This window comes from Harmonia axyridis, chromosome 5 (assembly GCF_914767665.1).
Source record: "Harmonia axyridis chromosome 5, icHarAxyr1.1, whole genome shotgun sequence".
Taxonomy (NCBI): Eukaryota; Metazoa; Arthropoda; class Insecta; order Coleoptera; family Coccinellidae; genus Harmonia; species Harmonia axyridis.
This window is the reverse complement of record NC_059505.1, coordinates 8,585,729-8,610,938: the sequence shown is the minus strand read 5'-3', so window position 1 is coordinate 8,610,938 and position 25,210 is coordinate 8,585,729. Positions and strand designations below refer to the sequence as shown.

The following is a 25,210-nucleotide window of genomic DNA, read 5'->3' as shown; positions in this document are numbered from 1 at the left end:
GTCAGAATAAACAACAAAGAACTGAAATGGAGAGACGAGGGTATATACCTAGGCTTAACCTTTGACAAAAAACTGAAATTTAACAAACATATAAAGCAAATATATGCATCAAAACAATTAGAATTAAAGGCTACCTATATCCCCTTATTAACAAAAAAAAATAAATACAACAAAGAACTCGAAAGTATGATCATACAAATCAATAATAGTGTTTAAGTCACCAGAATGTTATTTTAAACCAAATCCAATCAGTGGACACACCAGTATTTTTATACATCTTATGCATAAGTACCTAATTAAGCGAAATGGCCTTTGTACAGAAAAGTGAAAGCATTTTCGTCAAAAAAACACGAGTTTTTTTTCAATCACATCTTAGTAGAAACAAATTACTCACCTGGTCGCTCTTTGATTGCAATCAATCAACCAGAATTCACTTTACATAATCCAGTCAAATTATCTTTATCTATCGTGACTGAGTCGATAAATTCTTTAATGTCTACTCATTTTTAGGATTTATTAAAGTGATTCCATAGCAGAATATACTCATCAGAATTCACGCAGTGAACCATTTATATAATAATGTACCCAAAAGAAATATTTTAGTCGTTTCATAAATATGTCCCCACCATTTTTCACACATTCCTATTTCTTTATATTGCTTTTATCTGTAAAACACGGAGAAGATTGTCCTCTTAAGAAAAAGCAAATAAATCCATACAACGTGACAATCTTTAACATTTTTCATCATATTGTACAGCAGCATGAAGAGGACAAAGCTGGCATTACGATTCTGACGAATTACGCTTCAACGGGCGTTCATATACTAAATTCAATTTTATTTGTTCTTCGGAAATCTTCAACCAATGGTGTTTATGTGTTTGAGCAAAATGCTCCAGAAAACGTGAGTTGCTTAGTAATTGAATTAATAAGGTCAGAAATCACAACAATTTTATTCTTTAAAACAATGGGAAAGTAATAAAGAACTTATTTAGGGATCTAATTTAAGTTAAAATAACCCTTCAAAAATAGCTATTTATGTACCAAGGGTATTAAGTACATGTTTTTGGCCTGAGGGTCTGTAAATCGCCCGAGGGTATCATCACCTACAGAGTTTTATTTCACAATATTTAATTACTACATACATAATTTAATTTTATCATATAGCAAACGCATATTAATTTCCGTGAGAGGCACTATCATTAATACTATGGAAAACTGTTAAATTTCAAATGTGAGCATTGAAGAAATGAAGGAAAATTTAAAAATTCCCGAAAAAACAAAAAGGCAGTAGAAAACTTGTTGTCAAAATCACGAAATCCCTATGACAAAGAGTAAGTACCAAAATTTTGTTAAGTGTAGGGATAAAACTGTGGATTAGCAATATATAGAGTTTTCGAATATAAGCGCTTCATTTTGAATAACTCGCAGAATGGGCAGCTGTCATCTTTTGACATTTTGATAAGTAAAAACTACGCCATTACTCAAAATCTACCGATACATGATTCAACAACGCATTGAAATGGTTAAAATTCAGTACAAAAATGATGAAAATCTTATAATCATCGTTCGCAAAACTAAAGCACCTTCTGGGCCGGCAATAGCTGGTGGAGAATTTGAGCTGTTAGGTCGAGTAAGTGATGTGAATAATCGAAACCGTGTCGCTCAAGAACAAATGGGAATATTGCTGTTGTAGCTCATTGTGCTGATGAAACTCCAGGACCCAGGTTTATCGATCTTGGGAATAAGGCCTGGAATTGAAGGATATATATGATATTAGTGGGCGACGTTTATTTTCATCAAGACGGCGCAACGTACTACACACGAAATACTCGAAATTTTGCAAAAAAGCTTCTTGGTCATGTTATTTCTCGAAGACACAGGTCTTTTTGTATGAGGACTGGAATTTTATTCCCTAAGCCTCTACTATAATTTCTCAAATTTTCTACTGTTGTTCATTTGGGAGAGTTTTCTCCCTTCTGCATGACACTATTTCCTCTATTTGATTCTTTGAAAGAGCTATTTCCTCTTGTCTGTCTTTTTTGTTGGAATTTGTATTATTGTATTATTTTTCTTAAATCTCTATTTTCGCGCGCTTGTAGCGCCTCTATATTGTCTTCTTTATTTGTTAGTTCTCAATAGTTCCGATTTTCAATTCTGCTCTGATTTGTTGGTTGCTAATATACCATGGGAAGCCAACCGCTGTTCATGACTACTGTATTTAGTGTACTTTGTAGCTGATCTTTCTTATTGTCTTTCGTATTATACCAGGTTACTCCTGCATACGTAATGCTTGGTAATAGCACTATATTTATTATCTTCAGCTTTTTTTCTAAGGAAAGTTTACTTTTTGGGTTGAGCATCGGGTAGAATCTCCCGTGCAATTGCCTTGCCTTTTTTCTGTTCTCTTCTATCTGTTTACTGAAGTTCATTCTTTCATCTAGAATGACTCCCAGATGTTTTGCTTCCTTTTTTCATTCTATCGTCGGATTTTCTATTTTGACGTTTCCTGCTTTATCTTTCTTTACTGTACCTACTCCGAAGTAGATTGCAACTGTTTTCATCGTATTCACTTTGAATCTCCATTTCTTGAAGTATTCCATTTGTTTAAAAAGGTCTATCTGTAACTGCCTAGTTATTGATTTCCGCATTCTACGGTGATGGTAAAAAACAGGGTCATCTGCAAACTTTGCTATCTTGCTTCTACTCATTTTCGGTATGTTCACCATGTATAAGTGTTCTCGAAGAGGTCCAACGATTTTGCACGCTCCCAATTTATGTTACGCTACTTGAATTTGTCGATTCATCGTACGTGATTGATGGACGATGAAAGGGGCTACAGGAACGAGTAGAAAGACGGCCAGAGAGAATTTTCTAAAGGCGTTTCAACTATTATTAAGAGTTCAGCAAAATACGTACATCATTCATTAGATGTACCTATGCGATTACAATTGTTTAAATTCATATTAAGATGTAGGTTAGATTAGAAATCCAATTAAGTTTTATTTATAATCATCATCCCTAATCTCTAAGAAAGTATTTCGAGTTCCTTTTAGATTCTCCTTCGGTTGACTAAATTATAATGAAAATGAAATTTTCAGATCGTCCAAACTCCATGCAACATTATATTCTTAAATAATGAAAATAAGAACCTTTCTGTTGATCTACTCCTACAGAAAAAAATATTAGATACTCGTTCTACAATAATATTGTTTTTTATTGGCCAATATGATGAAGTAATCGTCAAAAAAACTTTGATTCTATTCTGGAAGCATGAATATTTAAACGTCTTTTCAACAATCCTCTTTGGAACTGAAATATACCTCTTAACGTACAATGGTTACAAAAATACCTTCGAAAAAGTTGAAAGCATAGATTATTCCAAAAGAAAATTATTAGAGAAAACCGGGGATTTGAACGGACAACCCATAAATGTATTATTCACTTTTAATGACCATACCAAAATACGAAAAGTAAAAGATTATGAAGGTAAAACGGAAATGTATGAAGGAAAAGACTACGATATCATAAAAACAATCTTTGAACACCTGAACGCTGATTTAAATGTGATAGACATAGATGATACGATCCCTGATCCCACAGAAAACCCTTGGTTTTCAAGTTTGGATATGGAGAATAAATCTGAGGTTCAAAGAGGTATATTGAAAACGTGGAATATAACCATGCTGACAAAATCCCAAAGAGTACTGGAAAATGATGGCGTTGTTGAGGTAACTTATCCACATACTGATAACGCGGTAACTCTTCTTCTTCCTAAACGTAGGCAGATCACAAAACCCGAAGAAGTCTATGAATATGTCACTCAGCCAATCTGGTACTTACATTTCACAATGCTAGCTGGTAAGTTTACTATGAATTTATTAAAAATTTGAAATCATTTACGTGAAATTAGAATTTGGTCGAGATGTAAATTTGCATTAGGATGTAGAATTACAATTTTAAACCTCGTGCAAAAGTTCATGTTGATCGCTAAACCAGAATTCAAAATTCAAGAAGAATCATCTGAAGATGATGTGATCAGTTTAAAATTTCTATGCTTCAGCATAGATACATTTTTGATGAATCTTTTCTATAACGATTTTATAATAGAAAAAGTAATACTGAATTTTATACATATTGAATTATAAAATATTTGTACTGTGAGTACAACAGACTCACTGAGGGAATTTAAGGCTTTCCTAAATTATATGTGGTCCCGTCCATTGATATAATCATTGACACATTGACAAATGTGGCTACTGAAATATTGTTTATATGTTAATTGTATATCGCTTACAGGTTTCAGCCTCTGCGATGATGTTTATGTCACAAAAAACTATTCTATCTAACCAAAAAATAATAAAATACATAGGCGTACTACTTTGCTACCGTCGTTTTTTTCCCGAAATTCGCGGCTTTATTGTAAAAAACTGGTTATACATTTATGATTCTGGCTGGCCACCACTTTCTCCCATCTTTCGGGCAGCTTACGAATCTCGTGTTGAAAATACTGGTCATCTTTTGAAGCGATCCACGAATCGATCCAATTTTACTTTTTCATAAGAAGTGCTGTTCAGCCAGGCCGTGTGCCATATATCGAAACAGCGATAGTCCGAGGGAGTAACGTCTGAAGAATTCGGCGGGTGGGGTAGGACTTCCCACTTCAACGTTTCCAAGAATGTCTTGACCACTTTCGCAACATGAGGTCGAACATTTAAATGCTGTAAAATTACTTTATCATGTCTCTCGTTGTATTGCGGCCTTTTGTCTTTCAATGCTCGGCTCAAACGCATTAACTGCGTTCGATAACGATCGCTTGTGATTGTTTCTGTCGGTTTCAACAACACATAATACACTACGCCGAGCTGATCCCACCAAATACTGAGCATCACCTTGGAAGTATTTTTAATCTGGGTTCCCGGCCACTCGGGAATTAGAGGGAATAATTAAGAGGCCAACACACTTGCCAGAAAAGGAGCATAAACTCCTTTCATTGGCCCAGAACCTTTTTGTGGTTTGGACAAATGTACCTACAAGAAAGAGTTTCAGGAGAAGGAGGTAACCGAAAGAGAAAAACTCTGGCGGAATCTTCCTGGTTTGGATCACTCCAAGAAGTTTCTTCGAAATTTTGACTTTACTAGATCCAAGAAGTATCTGGATCTTAGTAAAAATATGTTACGCCTCCTCACTGGATTCCTCACAGGGCAGTGTCGCCTTGGGAAACACCTCATGAGAAAGGGTCTAACAGAAAATGACAAGTGCAGATTATGTGAGGAGGAGGAAGAGACTCCGGTGACGGAATGCCTCGCCATCGCTAGCCAACGCAAAACCTGCTTTGGACTCGAAACTTGTAGAAGTTAGGAATTTGTCTCCTTGAAACCATCCCAGATATTGGAGATTATCAGAACTCTGGAAATGGAAGGCGAGCTGTAGATTACGTTATGGAGAGATTAGCTGTGATGAAGGGCACAATAGACAATTAGGTCGCAGTGAAACGAAACCTCCTTGATTAAATCTAATCTAATCACCTTGGAACCGTGAGTATTCGGTTTGCCGCCGACGTGGAAGCATGGCCGGGATATACCAATGATGTTCTGCGCTTGGAATTATCGTAATAAACCCATTTTTCGTCTCCAGTCACAATGCGATGCAATGAAATTCATCCCGTCTTTGCCTTGCAAGCACCTGTTCACAAAGAAACAAATGCCGTTCAACATCAACTCGTACGGTACCCAATTCCTTGTTTCTGAATCATTCTCATGACTTTCAGGCGTTTTCATGGCTTGTTGCGTCACTCCCAATGATCCTACCAATTCTTGTTGCGAGTCTTGATCAAGTAATGCCTTCAATTCTGCATCTTCGAAAACCTTTCCTCTTCCGCTATGCCGGTCTTCGACATCAAAATCAACGTTCTTGAAGCATTGAAATCACTCTCGGAACGTCCTCTCACTATTAGAGACCCCACCATAAGTATTTGAGAGCATTAGATGAGCCTCAGCCGCTGATTTTTCGGCTAATATTTCGATGGCGTTATGTTTACAGATACCTAAGCTTATTGTATGTACGATCTATTTATTTCGACTTACAACTAACAGCTACAGCTATCTATTGCAAAACGGCGGAAGCAAAGTTGTCATTTGAAATTCATATAATTCACTGTGCTTTCTTCATTTATTATATTATATTTAACGATTAGCTTTTGACCATATCTCAATCTTTGTCTATTTCATTCTTGCTTTGTTCGTTTCATTTTTGCAGTTTCATCTGTTCTTGCCATAGTCCTTCGAAAATATTTTGGCATGAATAATATTTTCGGTACTGCAAGGCATCTTTTTCGAATAATGTATACTTGCTCCACCTCCGGCTTCATTGGAAATAATCTGGAAGAAATTCTGTTGTTCGCTTGGTTAATATGGTGTTTCTTGATATCCATAATGGCCCAAGCAAAAATTACTAGCATGCTTTCCACCGATTTATATGAGAGTGAATTGGACTCAATCGATGATGTTTATAGAAGAGGAAAACTTGATTTTATCATATTTGGATTGAATTCTTACGTTGAAGAGATTGCAGAGAAGTATGAAGGATCCAAATATATGGGAATTATTCAAGGTAACTTTCGAAAAAATATTATTATTTTACTGTAGTATCTACAAGATTGTGTATCTTGCGAGAGTCCTGTCTACAGTTAATAACGTGTTTGAATTTTAATCAAATTAATGATTTGGTGACTATCCAACACCTGGTCTCACCAGCCAGACTTCTGCACGCCATCAAGGCCTTTGTTGCTTTGTTAACAGTTACAATGTCCTTGTTCCACAGAAGCTTGCTATAAATAGGATTGTTCCCAGATATTTGGCTGCAGATTTCCATCATATGATTTCTCCATTTAGAGAGAGGGATCTGTTCCTTTTTAAGACTTAACTAAACAAAAATTTCAAGTCTCTAAAAACTAGGTCGAAAGATATTCACAATTTTTCATTCTCAGATATGGTGAAAGTACCGATGGATGAGAACCTAGGAGAGATAATGTTATTGGAGATGCCAAAGCCAACAACTTTCAAAATGGCCATTATACTTGAACATGATATAGCCAAGTTCTATTCCAGACACATGAAAAATAGGCAGGATGGTGGGTAAATTATTATATGAACGAAACATTTTTATGCAGCGGAATTGAGTACCTATATCATTTCAGGTGGGGGAAGACCATATTTGCATATGATGAAACACAGCCTCATGCCCTGCTTTCAAGTTTTTCATGTGACTGCCGGATCTCCACTACTTCCTATTATAAATAGAAAAATTAGACAACTATTCGAAGGAGGCTTCATAGTACTATTTAAGCGTAGATTTCTCTTCAAAGGACTCATAGATGGCTATTTATACCCTGATGAAGACTATGATATTGACAAATACGAACCGAAACCTATCAGTATGGAACTAGCAAAATATGCATTTTTTTTGCTATCTGTTGGTTTAACAATTTCAGGTGTCATTTTTATATTGGAAATATTGTATTGCACATTAAAAAAACTCTGCAAGTTTTATATTGTGGTTTATTACTTCCCCTTATTTGATGAAATATCTCAAACAGATAAATGATCAATAATTCTGTTTTAGAAAAGAGACAGAAATAGTTAAAGGTGAACTCTCCTACGCTACTTTCTAACTAGCATCTCTCAGCTAGTAGTTATTCACATGGTTTCTGAAACTCTTGTCTTCCAAAACCTTCAGTCTATTATTATTATTATTTGAACTGGGGTCGTTGTGGCGGGGTAAGCCTTCCAGGAACTGCGACCATGTATATATCTTTTCTTCTCCACCCTACTCATTCATGGAAACCCAAGGAGGTCGTCAATGGCGTTGATAAAACTGACAACCTCCTTAGGGGCCTTGGCCGTTACCTCTCGGGTATCCAGGACCAACTTTCCCATATGAATGGTTCTTAGGCCAGCCAGCTCATAACACTTGCATACCATGTGTTCGGCTGTTTCTGCTTCTGATCCAAAGAGCCTGCAAATCTCATATGCTGACTTTCCCATACGGTACAAATGATGTTTGTACCGACAGTGCCCCGTCAGCAGTCACCCGAAGCTCGGCTCGTGACAGCTTCAAGAGCTTTCTGGCGTAGGTAGCTGAAATCATCACGAATTTCTTGGTCTGAATAAGTCCAGGAGTGTTTGTCCAGTGGATTATCCTGTTATTCAACTCCCATAGCTGGACCGCTGCTTTATATTGGTCTTTTCCTAGCCCACAGAAAGGCTCAGGTCCAGCAGGTGTTAACCTTGATGCACTTTTAGCAAGTTTATTTTTTTCGTTTCCTTAAACACCACGGTACCCTGGTAGCCATAGTAGAGTCACTTTATTGCCTTTGGCCAGTTGCCTTATGGTGTTACGGCACCCCAGGTCAACAGAAATCCCTGGTAGTACGATTCCAGGGATCTCAGCGTGGTCTGGCTGTCCGTGGTGACACGGACCCTTGAGGTTAATTTTAAGACACTCCTGAGCGCATACGTAAACAGCCAGTTGCTCGGTCTGTAAAATAGAGGGCTCACTTCCCAGGGTTTTAGAGATCCTCAGTTTAGGTCCATATACCCCAATGCCAGTTCCTCTCTCTGATTTGGATCCATCGGAGAACTATATGGATAACTTTTTATCCAACGATTTACGAAACTTATTGCACTAGGACGGTCAGTTATTACCGTTTCAAAGGGCGTTTCAAAATCGAAGATGGTTGCCATAACATCAGATGGTTTTGTCAAAAGGTTTGAATCTAGTTGATTCAATATCCTCATACATCCAACCCAGTTTCCAGGTAGGAACTTTCCATTAAGGGAAATTATTATTGATTCCAGCAGGCTAAATTTTCTGACATGTAGATGTAAAGGAGGAAAGTTCAGTTATGATCTCCAGCGCTGCTATGCTGAAACTCTTGTTTTATTGTCAAACAAAATAGTTGGACAATGCCTTGGAAAACGAATAGTTTCTTGTTGTCCGGTATGATATTCGGAACATTTTAACATTTTTGTATAAACAGCAGGGATTTCAAGATGTATAAGCAGGGTACAGTAAGAATTCTATATAATTGGTGAATACGGATCTACAGAACTACCTTGATTTCAGATTGAAAATGAGACGAATTAATCTTATTTGTGTCACAAAAACTGAATTGATGTCAGGCGATTCACCCCACAGAATCACATTGTAATTCAGGAGTGTATACTACCATCAATAACGAGTTCAAAGCCAATATATTTTTGAAGCAGTTATAGCATAATAAGAACTACATAACTTCCTACAAACATTATCAACAAGATTTGTGAGTGATAACGACATGTAAACCCAGAAACCTCAAGTCGGATGATTGCAAGTCTCCAAAAGGACATTTAAAATAACTTGTCGATCTGAATCACGAGTTTGAAAGTAATTAGATCAGTTTGTAACATTGAATATGAGAGAGTTCCTGTAGCACCAATCAGAAATGATTTGCACTAACACTCATCTTGAGTTCCGTTAGATTCAGTGCTGTGATGAGAAATGAGATATCATCCTCAAAAAGCAAAATCTTGATGGAAATATAAAGTGACGGGTAATATTTATTTCCATGGTTTGGTAGATCATTCACAAATATAATGAATAATAAGAGCCCAAGAACAGATCCCTGCAGGACACCCATGGTTTTTCAATGAGATGTTCCATATATAGGGCAGTTATCATTTGACAAGTAAAAACTACGCCATCACTAAAAATGGAACGATACACGCTTCAACAATGCATTGAAATTGTTAAAAAATTCAACAAAAAATGGTGAAAATTTTCAGCGAAAAATCATCTTCAATGATGAGGCCCATTTTCTTGTCGGAAGCTATGTTAATGAGAAGATTTGTTGGATTTAGGGCTCCGAAAATTCAATGAAGATTGTTGAAAAGCCTCTTCATCCTCAACTTGTGGTTTTTGGTCTGGTGGTGTGATTGGACCTCGCTTATTCGAAAATGAGGCTGGAGCAACGTTACGGTGAATGTATTGCGCTACAGAGTTATGTTTAATGATTTTTATGGCCGGAATTGCAAGGTATTCATGTGGACGACGTTTATGTCCAACAAGACGGAGTTACGTGCCACACAAGCAACGAAAAAATGAAAAGAATCATTTGATGAGTCAGGAACCTGAGGACGTACTGGAAAAATTAAGACTTGCAAAGCGTGACATCTTCAAAAAGAGGTTAAGTACCTAGGTCATATCGTATCCCTGGTAATCCGGAATAATTTAAAACTTCCGTGGCTCGAATAATCTGTCTGTTGGACTTAACCTTAGAATAAAGATTAATATTCTCTGTTCTAAGGGCTTTAACGCCTCACTTCTTGTGCATTCTGTGCTTGACGCTGTCAAGTTGACAACTCATTTTAAGAAAAAAAAAATTCGAACTTGAATTGGATTTTGATGTATTTTAGCGGTTTGTTATAGAATTGAGCAATAATAAATATCGATCTATTGGTTCATCAATATTTATTAATAAAAAACCTTCGTAATTCTTATTCTGGTCTCAATGCCAAGCAAACCAAGAAAACTTAGTGTAGAAGTATAGAACATCGACTTTATTATGCTTATGACAATCTTGATAACCATTGACAATTGAATTGTCGTTGAAATTTTTTATTGCAAATGGTAGTGTGTCATGTTGTATTATTTCAGAAGTAATTGATTATTGTCTGAAGAAATAAATAGTTACGACTTGAAAGACATCCACTGGTATTTACAATATGAGCAATAAAGAAAAATTACCGAAATTAGTAGACGTGTATCGCCCGTCTCCTAAAAATCCACTATGTAAGAGGCAGTTGCCCCTTGTTGTGGATGAAAATTTAACGGTAAATATAATATTAATGTAAAATATCAATATCTTTCTTTATTGCGATCTTTATTTTATGGCTGCAACGTGTCTCTAAAAATGGGTTATATCTTCATTTAGTAAAAATTAGTGACCCATTAATAATTGTAACAACTCCTACATCCTTTTTTCAGTTGGTTATGGATTTAAAAGGCTCCGGTATTGTGTGTGATAATCCACTCGTGAGAGGAAGAGAGCTTGAAGATTTCACAAAAAAATGGAGTAAATTAACGGAGCAAGAATTAAGGTCATCTATTCAAATATCAAAGAATCAACTGTTAGCAGTTTTGAATCAAAATGTTCCTTGCGTTGGATGTAGAAGAAGGTAAATAAACATATATGTATACCACTGACTTAAGTAGAAATTCAATAGATCTCGAGTTCACAAAAAACAATGCTTTATTAATTTTTTTATTAGATCAATTTGAATTTCTTCAATTGAAAGGAGGAAAGGTAGTATACAATATAAGCTGCAACAGCAATTTTCTTTTTTTTTTTTTGACATTTTCTCTCAATTTTCATGTATCAAATATAATATGCCAAATATTTCGCACATTTGATTATTGAAACGGAGTTAGTTCAGTAAATACAATGTATGTTTTTACAATTAACTTAACATTAATGTTTTTTGTTGTCTGTAAGGTATTAGTTAATTATGTTACCTAACCTTTGTTTCATTTAATTTGACATGAATTGAATATATTTTCTTTTTCAGTGTTGAAAGGTTGTATTTTCAACTTCTCAAATTCAAACATCCCACTCTAGACCCACTAACTGTTAGTGAAGAAGGAGTCATAACAATTCAAGGGGATAAATGTTCAAAGCCGCAAATATTGTGTTCTATATTTCATGATCATGCGTGAGTATTGAAAATTATTATATTAGCTCAGGTTCTGATAAAAATAATTTTCAGATTAAGATTAGCTAAATTGATTGAAAATCAGCCAAAGAGAAACAAGAAAAGTCTGAGGTGTCGCCTGCATTCACTTGATTCTCAAAGGAGCCGGCCTCTAACTCCAGTATGGCGTGATGTGTGGGATTGTATGAAACCTGACTGTAAAAAAGAAGTCTGCATCATAGAAGCACCAACACTGCATGCAACACTAGAGACATACCTGAGGAAACATAGATTTTGTGGAGAATGTAGAACTAAAGTGTTGAAGGGTGAGTTTTTTATAATCGGAAGTAATATTTTTGCGCACCAAATAAATAAATAAATTGTGCAACTTGTGTAGGAAAAATTTATATATCTATCGAAATTACATTTTTTTTAAAGATATTGTCCTTATTTCTCAATTCTAATTTTCAAATAATATTAACAGATAGATTAGAGTACAAATATTATGGAAATTTTTTCCAATATTTCATTGTATTTGTGATTATTGTAACATCACAGTATAATGATTGTATATATAGCTCATATAGTCTCTAAACGTGTAGAGCTCGGATGAATATTTTTCTTCATTTAATTTTAGATTTTACCTAACATAATCTGCGAAAAAAAAGATTTTTGGAACAATTTTAAAACTTTAGTAGAAATAATAATTCAAAACTAGAGTTTTCTGCATAACCCTAGACTGGCCATTTTGGTTAAACATTTAGAAAAAGATTTTGAAAATTACACATTATTAAATTTATTTTCAGCATATTCGTTGTTGGTAGAGGAACCAGAGCCCTGCAAAGAGAAAGGATATGTTTCTTCACTTTATGCAGGTATAAAGAGGTGTCTCCCTGACAAGCACATCCACTTGCAAACGAAGACTGATTACATAACAAAGTTGATAAGTAGGGCCGAACCTGAACTTCTTGGAAGGTAATTACCAAAATTAATTCGATTGAAATGCACTTTTTACACTAGCACCTTCTAAAGTAATGATATATTTTACACGATTGTGAAAAAACACTAGTCATCCACTATTTAGTAAAAAATTACCAGTTCTAGTGGTGATGGGGATACAGTAACAAAGCATAGGAAAGTCAGATAATATAATACAGAAATGTATAGCAGCTATTGCGGAATTTTCTAATGCATAAAAAATATTTCAGCCGTCGCGAAAGACATGCTAAAACTTTGGAGATAGCCCAAGAAGAAGTCCTTACTTGTTTAGGAATATGCATGTATGAACGTCTTCACCGTATTTATATGCGGATAAGAGAAGAGGAATGTACCTGTCAGGTTTTCGCAGCTGTTGCAGTCGATACATTGAGCCGCAGTTTCGAGACTGCAGTCGAACTCAAACAGGGTGTTTCACAGTTGGAACTCCTGTACGAGGAATTGGAAAAGGAGGAACAATTGAAGCAGATCCGTAAAGAACAAAAAAAGATCAAGCGTAAACGTAAAAAGGGAAAGTGTACAGAAGTTGAAAATAAAGAGATTTGTAATGACTGTGACGAAGAAGAGGAAGAGGATGATAAGGATGAAATGGAGAAAGTATGTGATTGCTCGGAAAATGAGAATGAGTCGTTTAAATGTGAATGTGATCAAGTAAGTGAATTATTTTTTTACTTATATTTTAAATTCGTACATTTCAGTAGTTCATGTAGCTTTTACTACATAAATTTATGTCTTCCATTTATTTTTTCGGGTAGTTGTAACTTTCGGAATTCATAAGTCCCTAAACCCAAAAAGCCTATAATTTTCAATTTAGTCTATTATTTGACCAACATTTTATTGTGGACGATGACGAACTTCAAGGCAAGAAATTGGAACTAGTCGTACGATCTAGATTCAGTATGATTCCTTTCTCCTATAATATCTCAAATCTTTGAACATGCTTTTTTAGAAATAAATTAATTTTTTTTGCAAAAATAAAGTTCTCATAATTTCCAAAAGAAGTTTTGCATAATCGACAAACGGATTGTATTAATCTTTAGAGTCTACAAGCCCTACAATGGTCAATCTCAAAAACCAACTTATCAGATCGTAATCTGAGAAATCGGAATTTTTAACCTCTATCGCGTCAAAATTTTGTATTATGTATCTTCTATCGTCAAAAGTGTTTCGTAATTGATATCAGTAATACTACTTACAGAATACCAATTCAAAAAGATTGCGCTGCATTTCTATTCGATTCATACCATCTATTCAATTTGAGGTTACAGAAAAGGGCTGAAACACAAATATGGATGCTTAAGCGGTTCCCCGATTCCAGTCGATATTTGGTCCTGCTTCTAAGAATTTCGCGCATGATCCACCAGGCTCGAGCGCATATGCTCCACACTCTTGAGACTTACCCGTTGTGTTGATGCAAATATGCATCAAGAGAGATGAGATTTACCCTTTGGTAAATCTCATCTCTCTATGAAAAACAGGTAAAATTACCTGTTTTTCATTCATTTCATTTCAATAATGACAATTCATCCACATAATTGAAACATACATCAATACACCAAAATTTACGGATATAAATCTAGATATAAAATCTACTAAACGAATTATAAAAAATCCACAAGATGAACATACTGCGCAAAGCCTGTTTCGATTGTAAAGAACTAAAATGCCGACTTGGCTTCACACACCAAGCTGTGCGAAACTGTGTAGTGCCACAATTTAATTCCCAAATTGTCAATATCCGATTTATTTGAGTTCTTCCAAAATATTCAACGTTTTTAAATAATACCTGGAATTTGCATAATGGAATTATCCGTCTTTACTGAATTTTTCTTGGTTTTTCCAAGCAATTCTTTAATTAAGAAAAAAAAAAGGGTCCACAGAAACCAGCAAAGCTATGAAAGGGGTCCATGAAAGAAAGTTTGGGAACCACTGATATAGAGGAGGAAATAAGAACAGTTGATACTAAAAAATCTGAGAGAATGCAATTCTTGATGATTAATGTTATTTATTCTAATATAAACAACTTGAAAACTAAGAGAAAAGTCTCTTTGAGATCTTCTTTCTCTTGGTTCTCAAGATGTTCTCTGAACATTACAGGATATTTCCCTTCGTGAAAATCAGTAATGTAAAAAAAAAACTCCAGCCGATTAATAGAAGGGAACTTACTTGTTCAAGCTTTACTGCACAAATTTTGCTTAGCTCCAAGGGACTTCAACTTTAACTTAAACTTAAGTTAAAGATTGAGATCTCTTGAGAATTTTCTAAGGAGTTCTTATTTTATCAGGTTTGACACTACTCAAACAATATTCATAATGGAAAATAATCCAGATTCAAAACCTGACATATCATTTTGTATGAGAAACAAACAAAAAAAAACATCTACATTCTAGGATCAGATAACCTTGCTATTCAGTTCCAAATAAATTAAATGAAAAATCCAATAGAATATCCACAGGAAACGAAACTTTTCATTTGGAAAATGGAACATTGAAGAAGTAAATAAAAGGATGATTGAAATTATACATCCAAAAGCTGAGATCTCATCTAAGTACATTTCATTTTTTCATAATTCACCATCAAAAATAATACCAGAACAGACTCCTAAAACAAACAAAAATTTTTCATTCAAACACTTTCTGCTTATTTTATAAAACTATTAAGACTAAAAATGTAACGTTATCGTGAATATCGAACCAATAATAAACCAAGCATCAAAGAAAATTGTACAAACTCAACAAAGACGTCAACAAAATGATAATGAACTACAGATTGCACGAATACATAGAAGCAAGCTGGGAAATAGATGAACAGAAAGAAAGGACATATAGAATGATCAAGAAATTGTCTGGATAAAACCTTATGAATCCAATTTAAATGAAAGAAAGAACTTTAACAACAGATGGATTCAAGAAACATTTTCAAGAAGTTGACCAACAAAGAATTTGATAAGTCTCGTTGAAGGAAAATAGAATATTTATATCACAACTTCTTCCATCTGGAAGAAGTTGTCCGTTGGAATTCGACATCTGGTTGTATCTACAACCAGATGTCAAATTCCAACGGATAAGTGATGATTTTCTGTGTTTGTACTTTTCATTGGTTATCTGAGTGATCGTCTGCAATGTGTGGAAATTAATGGATGTTTGAGTGAACCGGAAGTGATGAGAGTGGGTGCGCCCCAAGGGACAGTTCTGGGGACTATTTTCTTTACCATTTACATAAACTTTTAAAATTCAACATAGATGGTAAAGTGGTGACATAGTCTGATGACACTGTTGCCATATTCAGTGGATGCGATTGGTCTCGTGTTATGGAAAGCTTTTGGGAGGGAGTGAATGCTATAAAAATGTGGTTGGATGGGTGTCACCTGTCTCTAAATACAGATAAGTCCAGTTACGTAGAATTTACCTTCACATATATAAATATAACCCAATTTGACAGAGTTGATATTGAGAGCATAGGAGATATAAGGGAAGTTGAGTCTACCAAATAATTGGGTGTAAATATAGATAGAAACATAAAGTGCAACCAGCATCTTACAAGTTTAACAAAGAGAATTAAAAAAGATATTTGCACCATCAGTGTCCTTTCAACAGGCATTACCCGAAGCTTAGCTTGTGGTAGCTTCAGAAGCTTCCTGGTTAAGGTTGGTGGAAGTACCATAAATTTCTTTGTCTAAGTAAGACCCGGAGTGTTTCTCCAGAGGGTTTTTCTTTCCCACAGAAAGACTCAGGACCAACAGGTGTAAACCTTGATGCCCTTTTTGAAAGTTCATTGGCTTTTTCGTTTCCTTCAATACCACAATGCCCTGGTACCCATAGTGGAGTTATTTTATTCCCTCTGGCCAGTTGCTTTATGGTATTACGGCACTCCTATGTCATCTCAGCGTGGCCTGGCTATCCATAGTGATGTCAATACCCTTTGAGGTTTGTTTTGAGACACTCTTGGGCGCAAGTATAGAAAGCTAGTGTCTAGGTTTAAAAGATAGAGGGCTCACTTCCCAGGGATCGAGAGATCCTCGTTTTAGGCCCATATACCCCAATACGCTCTATTAGTGTGACGTCACACACCGCCATTTTTGATTCTCCTGTCAGTGTTCGGAATCCAAACAAATAAATTGTTATTCAAATTAGTACGGTGTCATTGAAGAAATTGATTTATTTTCATAAATAAGAGTATTTGAGGAACGATTTCAGTATTAATTGACAGAAGGAACGAGGTTAATACCAGTAAGTTTGAATCCTGTATCATTCTTCAGATTTTGTAAAAAGCCGTGTTTATTGGTTGAACTTCAAGTTCGAACTTACTGGCATTAATCTCGTGCCTTCTGTCTATCAATTAATAGTAAAATCGTTCCTGTGTGTGACGTCATCACTAATAGAGCGTATACCTGTGTGTGACGTCATCACTAATAGAGCGTATACCTGTGTGTTGCGTCATCACTAATAGAGCGTATACCTGTGTGTGACGTCATCACTAATAGAGCGTATACCTGTGTGTTGCGTCATCACTAATAGAGCGTATACCTGTGTGTTGCGTCATCGCTAATAGAGCGTATACCTGTGTGTGACGTCATCACTAATAGAGCGTATACCTGTGTGTGACGTCATCACTAATAGAGCGTATACCTGTGCTGTTTTTGATTCATGGATATACCATATGGAGGATTTTTTGTCCAAGCGATTTACGAAGTTCATTTCACTGAGACAGTCATCAGTGACCGTAAAGATAGACGATACTCAACCAGACGTTTCTATGGGGAAGACATATGTGATATCAGATCACTGTACTTAAATACATTGCTGTAATTTATGCATAAAAAGGAATATTTAGAGAATCCTTTCTCACATGATATCACTACGAGTAGTGTGACAAATAGACTGCTGTAAGTGCCTAACTCCCTCCAGTAAAAATGAACACTTAAGGTTAGCTTCGCAACTAGCCCTAAGAGCATACAGTTCAGTACCGTTGAGTATAAGAAATATAAGAGATCACAGAAAATTTTCAAAGCAACGTAAGACCTTTATAAGTGGAAACTATATTTTGTTTATGAAGCTTTTGATTTTAGAACCCCGATCTCTGAAAGACTGATCAAATCCTTGTTCAACTTTACAGCTGTCAAATTCATTTAGGTTTCTAAACTGTTGTTTACTGTAAATTCTAATCCATGTTATCTGGAGCTTTTAATTGAAAAGATAAATTAAAATGCGTTTTACGTTTAATATTTGACCACTGTGTTAACTGGCAGAATGTTCAAATAAAAGGAGTTAACCTTACTTTTAGCAACCCAAATGACGCTTGACCATAGAATACGCTCTATTAGTGATGACGTCACACACAGCCATTTTAGTTCTCCAGTCAGTGTTCGGAATCCGAACAAACAAATTGTCATTCAAATTAGTACGTTGTCGTTGAAGAAATTGGCTTATTTTGATAAATAAGATTATTTAAGGAACGATTTTACTATTAATTGATAGACAGAAAGCATGAGACTAATGCCAGTAAGTTCGAACTTGAAGTTCAACTAATAAACACGGCTTTTCACAAAATCTGGGGAATGTACAGGATTCAAACTTACTGGTATTAACCTCGTTCCTTCTGTCTATCAATTCATACCGAAATCGTTCCTCAAATACACTTATTTATGAAAATAAGCCAATTCCTTCAACGACACCGTACTAATTGGAATGATAATTTATTTGTTTGGATTCCGAACACTGATAGGAGAACCAAAAATGGCGGTGTGTGGCGTCACACTAATAGAGCGTGTTGATAGCTGTTAAGTTGAATTTTATAGCGTATTCGACTGGCTGCACCGGTGCGAATTAATTGGAATTTTTTCAGTGCTAAATTACATAATTAGCTCGAATTAATTCGAACTGGTGCAGCCAGTCGAATACGCTATTAGACTACCTCGGTAGTATGGTGGACTGAATAGTCCACTGTGGTGCCGAAGATGATTTAGATAAGCCTAGCACATATAAAGGGAAAAAAAGTTGAATTTTACGTTGATTGGCTTTTCAGAAACCGGCCGTGAGTGTTCTATTATATGAATATATTAAAATGTATATAAATGTATATATAAAATTTTGTAATAGTTATGTTAAATTGAGTAAATAAATAAATATCACCCCTTGAATACAAAAAAAAATACCACTCCCGGCTTCGACAATATTCCTAGGAAAATGCTGAATAGGTTGGACGTTGCTACCCCCAAGAAATAGTAATAATAACTAATTGCTATTATTGTAAATTTGCAGCACTATCTGCATTAATTAATAGAAAACACGTTCACAAATGAAAGTATGTGCCTTTTAATATTAAGCTTGAATATATAATTTTTTATTAGATTATTCGAGCTCAAAAATCTGAAAACTGTCAATTGAAATCGCATGTTTTTCTTCAAAGACGAGTCATCTCATTAACAATAAGGACATTGCCATGAATTAAAAACAAAATTACGGATTACACAGAGGCCTTCGCTATCTGATAAAATCATATTCCACCTTTCAAATTTTTCCACATGGCGTTCGAAAGTATATATTTTTTTGGTTGCACCTACCTGTATAACAAGAATTTTTTCCGAATATTCTATAATCAATATTCAAGCATGCACGTGCAATGACGTAACATGTGACTTATCGAAATCAATTGTTGTTGTTGTCTCGTTCTCTTTTTCTTAGAAAAGAGATTCTTGGACTCGCCGCCGCATGTACCCATTCGAAATCAATGCATGAATGAAAAGGAAAACGAACTTTGAAATTGAAATTTACCAGCCAGTGCATTAACAGTAGACCTCTACGGTGAAAAATACTGAATACCATTCCATTATTTTTCTAAATCCACTCCTAAGGACCCCGTTTCTTGTTCTCAGCTTCATCCATTCCTAAATTGCTTCCAAAAAAAAAGAAAAAGAAAAGCACTTTTTCCTTGGTTCATTGTTATTCATGACTCAATTTCAAATTTTAAGACTACCGGACTCTTTATTCGTCACGTGAATCGAAATCGAAATTTCATTGGTTGTTTTACGTTGTGCGTCACTATTCTAACCTCTTTAACTTCTATGTAAGAACGGGTCAAAACTGGACAGAGCAAGCGTAGATAGTTTTCGTGGTGTCTTGAGTGATTGTACGTTCGCAAGAAAGTTTGTAAAGCTTCGAATTTCTCTTGTTTATTAACTGTGATATTTATAATTTGAACAACATGGCAGATAATGTAAGTTTACTCGACTTTACTGAATTATGTACAGATAAACCTTGTATTTGCGATTTATTATTATTATTTCTTGTTTATAAATCGAAAATTATAAACAACTAATAAATTTCTAGTCTTTAATGGAATGTCTTTTAGATTGAATATGGTTTATTTGACATTCAATCGAATAATTATTTGGAACCCGGAAGAGTTATTTTAGTTATTTTTTAGTGACTTAACTATTGTTGAAATCTAATTTTGAACCCTTGTTCAAAATGATGATTATAATATTTATATAATTTCGTAGTTCACTTACCAATTCTTATTATCTCAACATTTATATCGTTTATCAATGACGTATTTCATTTCAGTAGTAATTTTCAGTAATATTGTTGAAACTAAATAGAATATTTTTAATTTCAGTCAGAAAATAACCGACAGGATGACAACTATGAGTGTTCTAACCTTTGTAATAAGTTGAATGATTTACAATGCACCGATAATGTGAATGATTGTAAATGTTCCTCGCCAGGTGAAAAATCTGATAGTCAAGTTCCCTTTCATTGTGATAATTGCAATGTACCAAATGGTGGTGAGTAATTAAATTTGTATACTATTTTGGTTCATTATTTCAAATTTGTTGTGATGTCTATTTCAGAATGTGAATATTATATTAATATATTTTAATTTTCTCTAGGCGGAGGAGTTGAATTCAACAAAAAAGAAAGTGGTTCTTCCAGCGATCATTCCCATGACTGCGGCTATTCATCAGAGAATAATAACGGCTGCTGTGAAACTGGTTCTCTTGTGTCCAGTATATCTAGTTCCCCTGAAGGCTCAGAAGTGGCGTGTTCAGACTCTTGCTGCCATCACGAAACCAGCTATGTTTCACATTATAAACTCACATATGGTGGAAATGGATACTACCATCCTAGTTTACAGGAAATGTTAGATGTAAGTAAAAATCACTTAATTTTTTTTCTACTTTTGATAACCAAAAATCACTTTAACAGTGGGAGAGTAAAGACAGTTTTTTTTTCACAACCTATAATCTCTCAGCTGAGTGTCAATTACAAAAAATTTGAATAAAAATGTAACAAAATTGCACACTAAATTGAAAGTGGGAATCACATATTATTAGTCGCAATCTTTGGTGTAAAGTTGTTAATTTTTCAGTGCTATTATTTTAGACACGTGAATTCATTTTCAAATTAAGAATAAAATAATATTGAAGGAACTCGAGTAAATATGGATAACAATTCATTGATATTTTTCAGGATAATAGTGATGAAGACGATGACAATTGTTTTATACCTACAGAGGATCTAAACGAGTTCAATAAAAACAGAGAAGTAATTGAAGAACAACGCATGGAGTTACGAGAAAAGTTAAAAGATAAATTTGCGCATTATTGTTATTATGGTCCAACACCACCTCCTCGTTTATATTAGTTCGATCCGAGTATGCTGCAAATCTAATTTTCAATTACCAGTAATTAATTTTTTTGTTTTGGACCAAATTTTTTTAATGCAATTTCATTTCCAGAAAAAGGTACAATTTTCAGTGTTGTACGACAAAAATTTTTTCAAATATCAAATTTTTTTAAAGATGTAAAACTTCATCAGTCAAGAGATAAATGTATACCTTTTTATTTTACTAACATATTTGTTGCATTCCATGGGTTAAATGTTGAAAATAGAGTTGTTTTTTATAGAACTGATGCACTATATGGCATCGTTCTTCATTCTATGTAAGAAATAAAGTAAATAAATATTTATCTGGAATTTTTCTTTAATCTTTAGCTTGTACTTTTTCTCATATTATATAATGTGCAAAATAGTGCAATTTAAATGAGTATTCAATTACTGAATGTTTTAAACTTTAATGCAAGAAGTTTATCTAGAGATCTTGAAGGAATTGGCCCAAAAGGACTTTATCAAAATTATTGGATAAAGGGAAAATAATATTTTTTTAGGACCGTTGCAGAGATTCGTTCAAAAAATAGTACGCTTTATTTTTCATTAGAGACCATCGATTTATATGAGGTTTTCACTATTATTCATTTTAAAGAGTATGTCATTGCGGAAAGTCCTTATTTATTAATTTTTTTGACGTGGAAAAAAAGAATTAGATGATTTTTTATTTAAGAATAAATATATGCATGATATAACTTTCTGAAAAAATGGTTTTTCGAAAATTAAAAATGAAAACTATTTGGAATTCTTGAATGTGGTAGAAAAGGAACCTTTCAATGCTTCACTCATCTTGAAAAGTGTTGGAATATCAAAAACGCTGAAGAGGAAGGAGTAGTTAAACTTTGACAGATCATGAGAAAGTCACGTGGTATAAACCCCTCTTAAGGTGAGGTGATTAGATCATTTATGGAAATGATCCTTTATCAGATTTGGATTATTGTGTGTGAAAAATCTAAATTTCTATATTTTTTTAATATCAGATGTTATAATATATATTCGGTTCAGAACACACTTTTGGAAAACAATAGTTGGAGAATCCTTTGTGGCCAAATATTTAATACCAAGACCCAAAACGAAGAATATAGATAGATTATTAATACTCACAAAACCAATAAGCTTCGATTAGAATTGACTGATTCCCCACATAAATTTTTCAAGAATTTATATTAATCATTAGGATAATTGCTTTAATATAATTCTAAACAAATTATTTTTTGTAAAATTGAACCGCAATATGTTTTACAAATCCTCCAACACTACCACTACTACTTTGTAGTATATAATCGAGACTAAGTATGAGTATGGTGGGTATCAAACAATTATTTTTGTTCTTTCAAATTTAATATTCATAATTTCCTTACCAAGAAATATCAATATATAAAGTTTTTTTTTACTTAAAATTAGATTCATAATTTTTTACTTCACTTTAATAATTCAAATTCTAATATTTAAAAAATCCAGGAATAATTCCAAAAATTTAACCTGATTAGGTATAAGCACAAAGAATTGATGCACTTAACTGGTTTTGGTATTCCTATAGGTGGCAAAAAATAAAATTTCAGTCAATTAAATATATTGTCCGATACAAAGTGATGCATTTGTTCCACCAAATCCAAATGCATTTTTCAAAGCTATCCTATAAGGATTATTCCATTCTTGACACTTGTGAGGCACAAAATTAAAACTACTGTCTTCACCATTTTCTAAATTGATGGTTGGTGGTAGAATGCCTTCTTGTACTGCTTTAATTGTGAATACAGCCTCAAGATTACCTGCAGCACCTAGTAAATGTCCATGAGCACCTTTTGTGGAAGACACTGCTAAGTGTTCAATGTTATTGTTGAATAATTTCCTAATAGCTTTGAGTTCTATTGTATCTCCTAATGGAGTTGATGTTGCATGAGCATTTATGTAAGTTAATTTATCAACAGTTATATTGGCATCTTTAAGAGCTCTTTGCATTGCTAATAAAGCTCCAGTCCCATCAGATCTTGGAGCAGTTAGATGTGAAGCATCACCTGACAAACCATATCCAAGAATTTCTGCATATATATTTGCTCCTCTTTTAATAGCATGCTTCATTTCCTCAAGAATTAGTATTGCTGTACCTTCACCCATTACAAATCCATCTCTTTTAGTATCAAAAGGACGGGAAGCCTTTTCAGGAGAATCATTGAATGAAGTACTCAATGCTCGTAACCTACAAAATGCTGCTATTGATAAAGGTGATATGCATGCTTCTGTTCCCCCACAAATCATTATATCAGCATCTCCACTACGGATGAACCTGAAGGAATCACCTATTGCATGTGCGCCTGTTGCACAAGCTGTCGAAACAGAGTGATTTGGTCCGCGAAAACCATATTTTATACTTATTTGTCCTGCAGCCATATTTGGTAATATCCTAGGAACAAAGAAAGGACTTACATTTCGATAACCTTTATTCAAAGCATCATTAGTTTCACATATATCTTGTAAATCTACCATACCCATACCAATGGCTACTCCGGTTCGCAACTTAGTATCTTCATCAGTGTTACAAAGATTGGAGTCTTTTAGAGCTTCTTCTGTACCCATAAGAGCATATGCTGTTGCAGAACCCATTGATTTCAGTTCAGTTTTGGAAAATCGACTAGTTAAATCGATTCTTTGACCATCGGATTTAATAAAAGCAGCTACTTTGCAAGGGAGTTTTTCAAATTTTGGCCCCTCTAATTTCGTTATACCGCAATTACCGGCGATTATATTTTTCCAAGATTCTTTCAGACTTCCCCCAATCGGTGAAAGTACACCCATACCCGTTACGACAACCCTTCTCTTCATTTCAATGAAAATAAACAATATAATTTTGTACTGATTTTTGTTTATTATTTGAGGTTAGTTTATTAGTAGCAAAAACACAGAACATTATAACCTCCAGAGTGCATGCCAAAAAATGTCATATTTAGAATACTCAGATGAAAGCTCAGAATATGGATTAAAGTTAGGAGGAAATAAAAAATTGAGAATTACAAACTGTCCGGATTTGACATGATAATTGTGTTTTTACCTACAGGAAAATTAATTCATAAATTTTCAAGAAAATTCTGTGGAATATTCAAAATCAGGCATTGAAAAATAAGAATAAAATAATTTGCACATAAAATTGAAATAAATATTCCACTACAATCAATTGTACCGACTGAATATTGATTATAAAATTAGATTTTACAAAACCATAGCAACATATGAGTTTATATACAATGCACGTTGTCAACTTTTGAAAACAATTTCTAAATGAAAGAATTTCAATATTAGAATTTATCTCATCAACAAGAGAATATTACATAAATGTCTGATTACGGCGAAATACCTCAAACCAACAATGAATTAGTTAATGAGAAGGAGGAATTTTATAATACTTTTACGAATGATGGTGATAAAGACAGTTTTTCTTCATTGGAATTCAACACAGACAATTACTCGGGAAATTTTAATACTGCAAGCGAAAGTAGTTCAAGTTTTGGAAGATTGAGTAAATATGCTATTTATGATGGTACAGTTCTGAATAAAACATTCAATGATAATCGTTTAAGAGATATTGAAAGAGACAATTCAATACTCATGTCAAAAATTTTATCTAAATCTAAAAGACCAAAGCAATATAAAATATATGAACAACCACAAATTAAATCCAGTTTTGATATAAATAGAAGGAGAGCTCAAGCTAAAATTGAATATGAAAATAAAATTTTGCTCAAGAAGATTCAAGGGGCCAAGCCAGCTGTGAAAAAATGATGTATACATGATTTTGGGAATAAAATATTCATTATTCAATTG

The 25,210-nt window shown here is 34.2% G+C and overlaps 4 protein-coding genes across 4 annotated transcripts; 3 read left to right on the top strand and 1 right to left on the bottom strand.

Moving 5' to 3' along the window:
- Positions 1-3,369: 3,369 nt before the first annotated feature.
- LOC123680465 lies at positions 3,370-7,441 on the top strand. Its single transcript, XM_045618379.1, has 4 exons — positions 3,370-3,858; positions 6,256-6,609; positions 6,986-7,133; positions 7,196-7,441. Exons 1-4 carry the CDS (start codon positions 3,498-3,500, stop codon positions 7,296-7,298), a joined length of 966 nt encoding a protein of 321 aa, XP_045474335.1. The 5' UTR covers positions 3,370-3,497; the 3' UTR covers positions 7,299-7,441.
- Positions 7,442-10,626: 3,185 nt separating this feature from the next.
- Positions 10,627-21,693, top strand: LOC123680464 (gametogenetin-binding protein 2-like). Its single transcript, XM_045618378.1, has 9 exons — positions 10,627-10,868; positions 11,023-11,213; positions 11,604-11,747; positions 11,802-12,052; positions 12,533-12,701; positions 12,935-13,373; positions 20,340-20,508; positions 20,614-20,870; positions 21,194-21,693. The coding sequence occupies exons 1-9, from the start codon at positions 10,761-10,763 to the stop codon at positions 21,365-21,367; spliced, it is 1,902 nt and encodes a 633-aa protein (XP_045474334.1). The 5' UTR covers positions 10,627-10,760; the 3' UTR covers positions 21,368-21,693.
- A 1,229-nt stretch (positions 21,694-22,922) lies between these two features.
- Positions 22,923-24,334, bottom strand: LOC123680461 (3-oxoacyl-[acyl-carrier-protein] synthase, mitochondrial). Its single transcript, XM_045618376.1, has one exon. The coding sequence runs from the start codon at positions 24,212-24,214 to the stop codon at positions 22,958-22,960; it is 1,257 nt and encodes a 418-aa protein (XP_045474332.1). The 5' UTR covers positions 24,215-24,334; the 3' UTR covers positions 22,923-22,957.
- A 232-nt stretch (positions 24,335-24,566) lies between these two features.
- Positions 24,567-25,207, top strand: LOC123680463. The gene has a single exon (XM_045618377.1). It carries the CDS (start codon positions 24,722-24,724, stop codon positions 25,166-25,168), a length of 447 nt encoding a protein of 148 aa, XP_045474333.1. The 5' UTR covers positions 24,567-24,721; the 3' UTR covers positions 25,169-25,207.
- Positions 25,208-25,210: the final 3 nt, after the last annotated feature.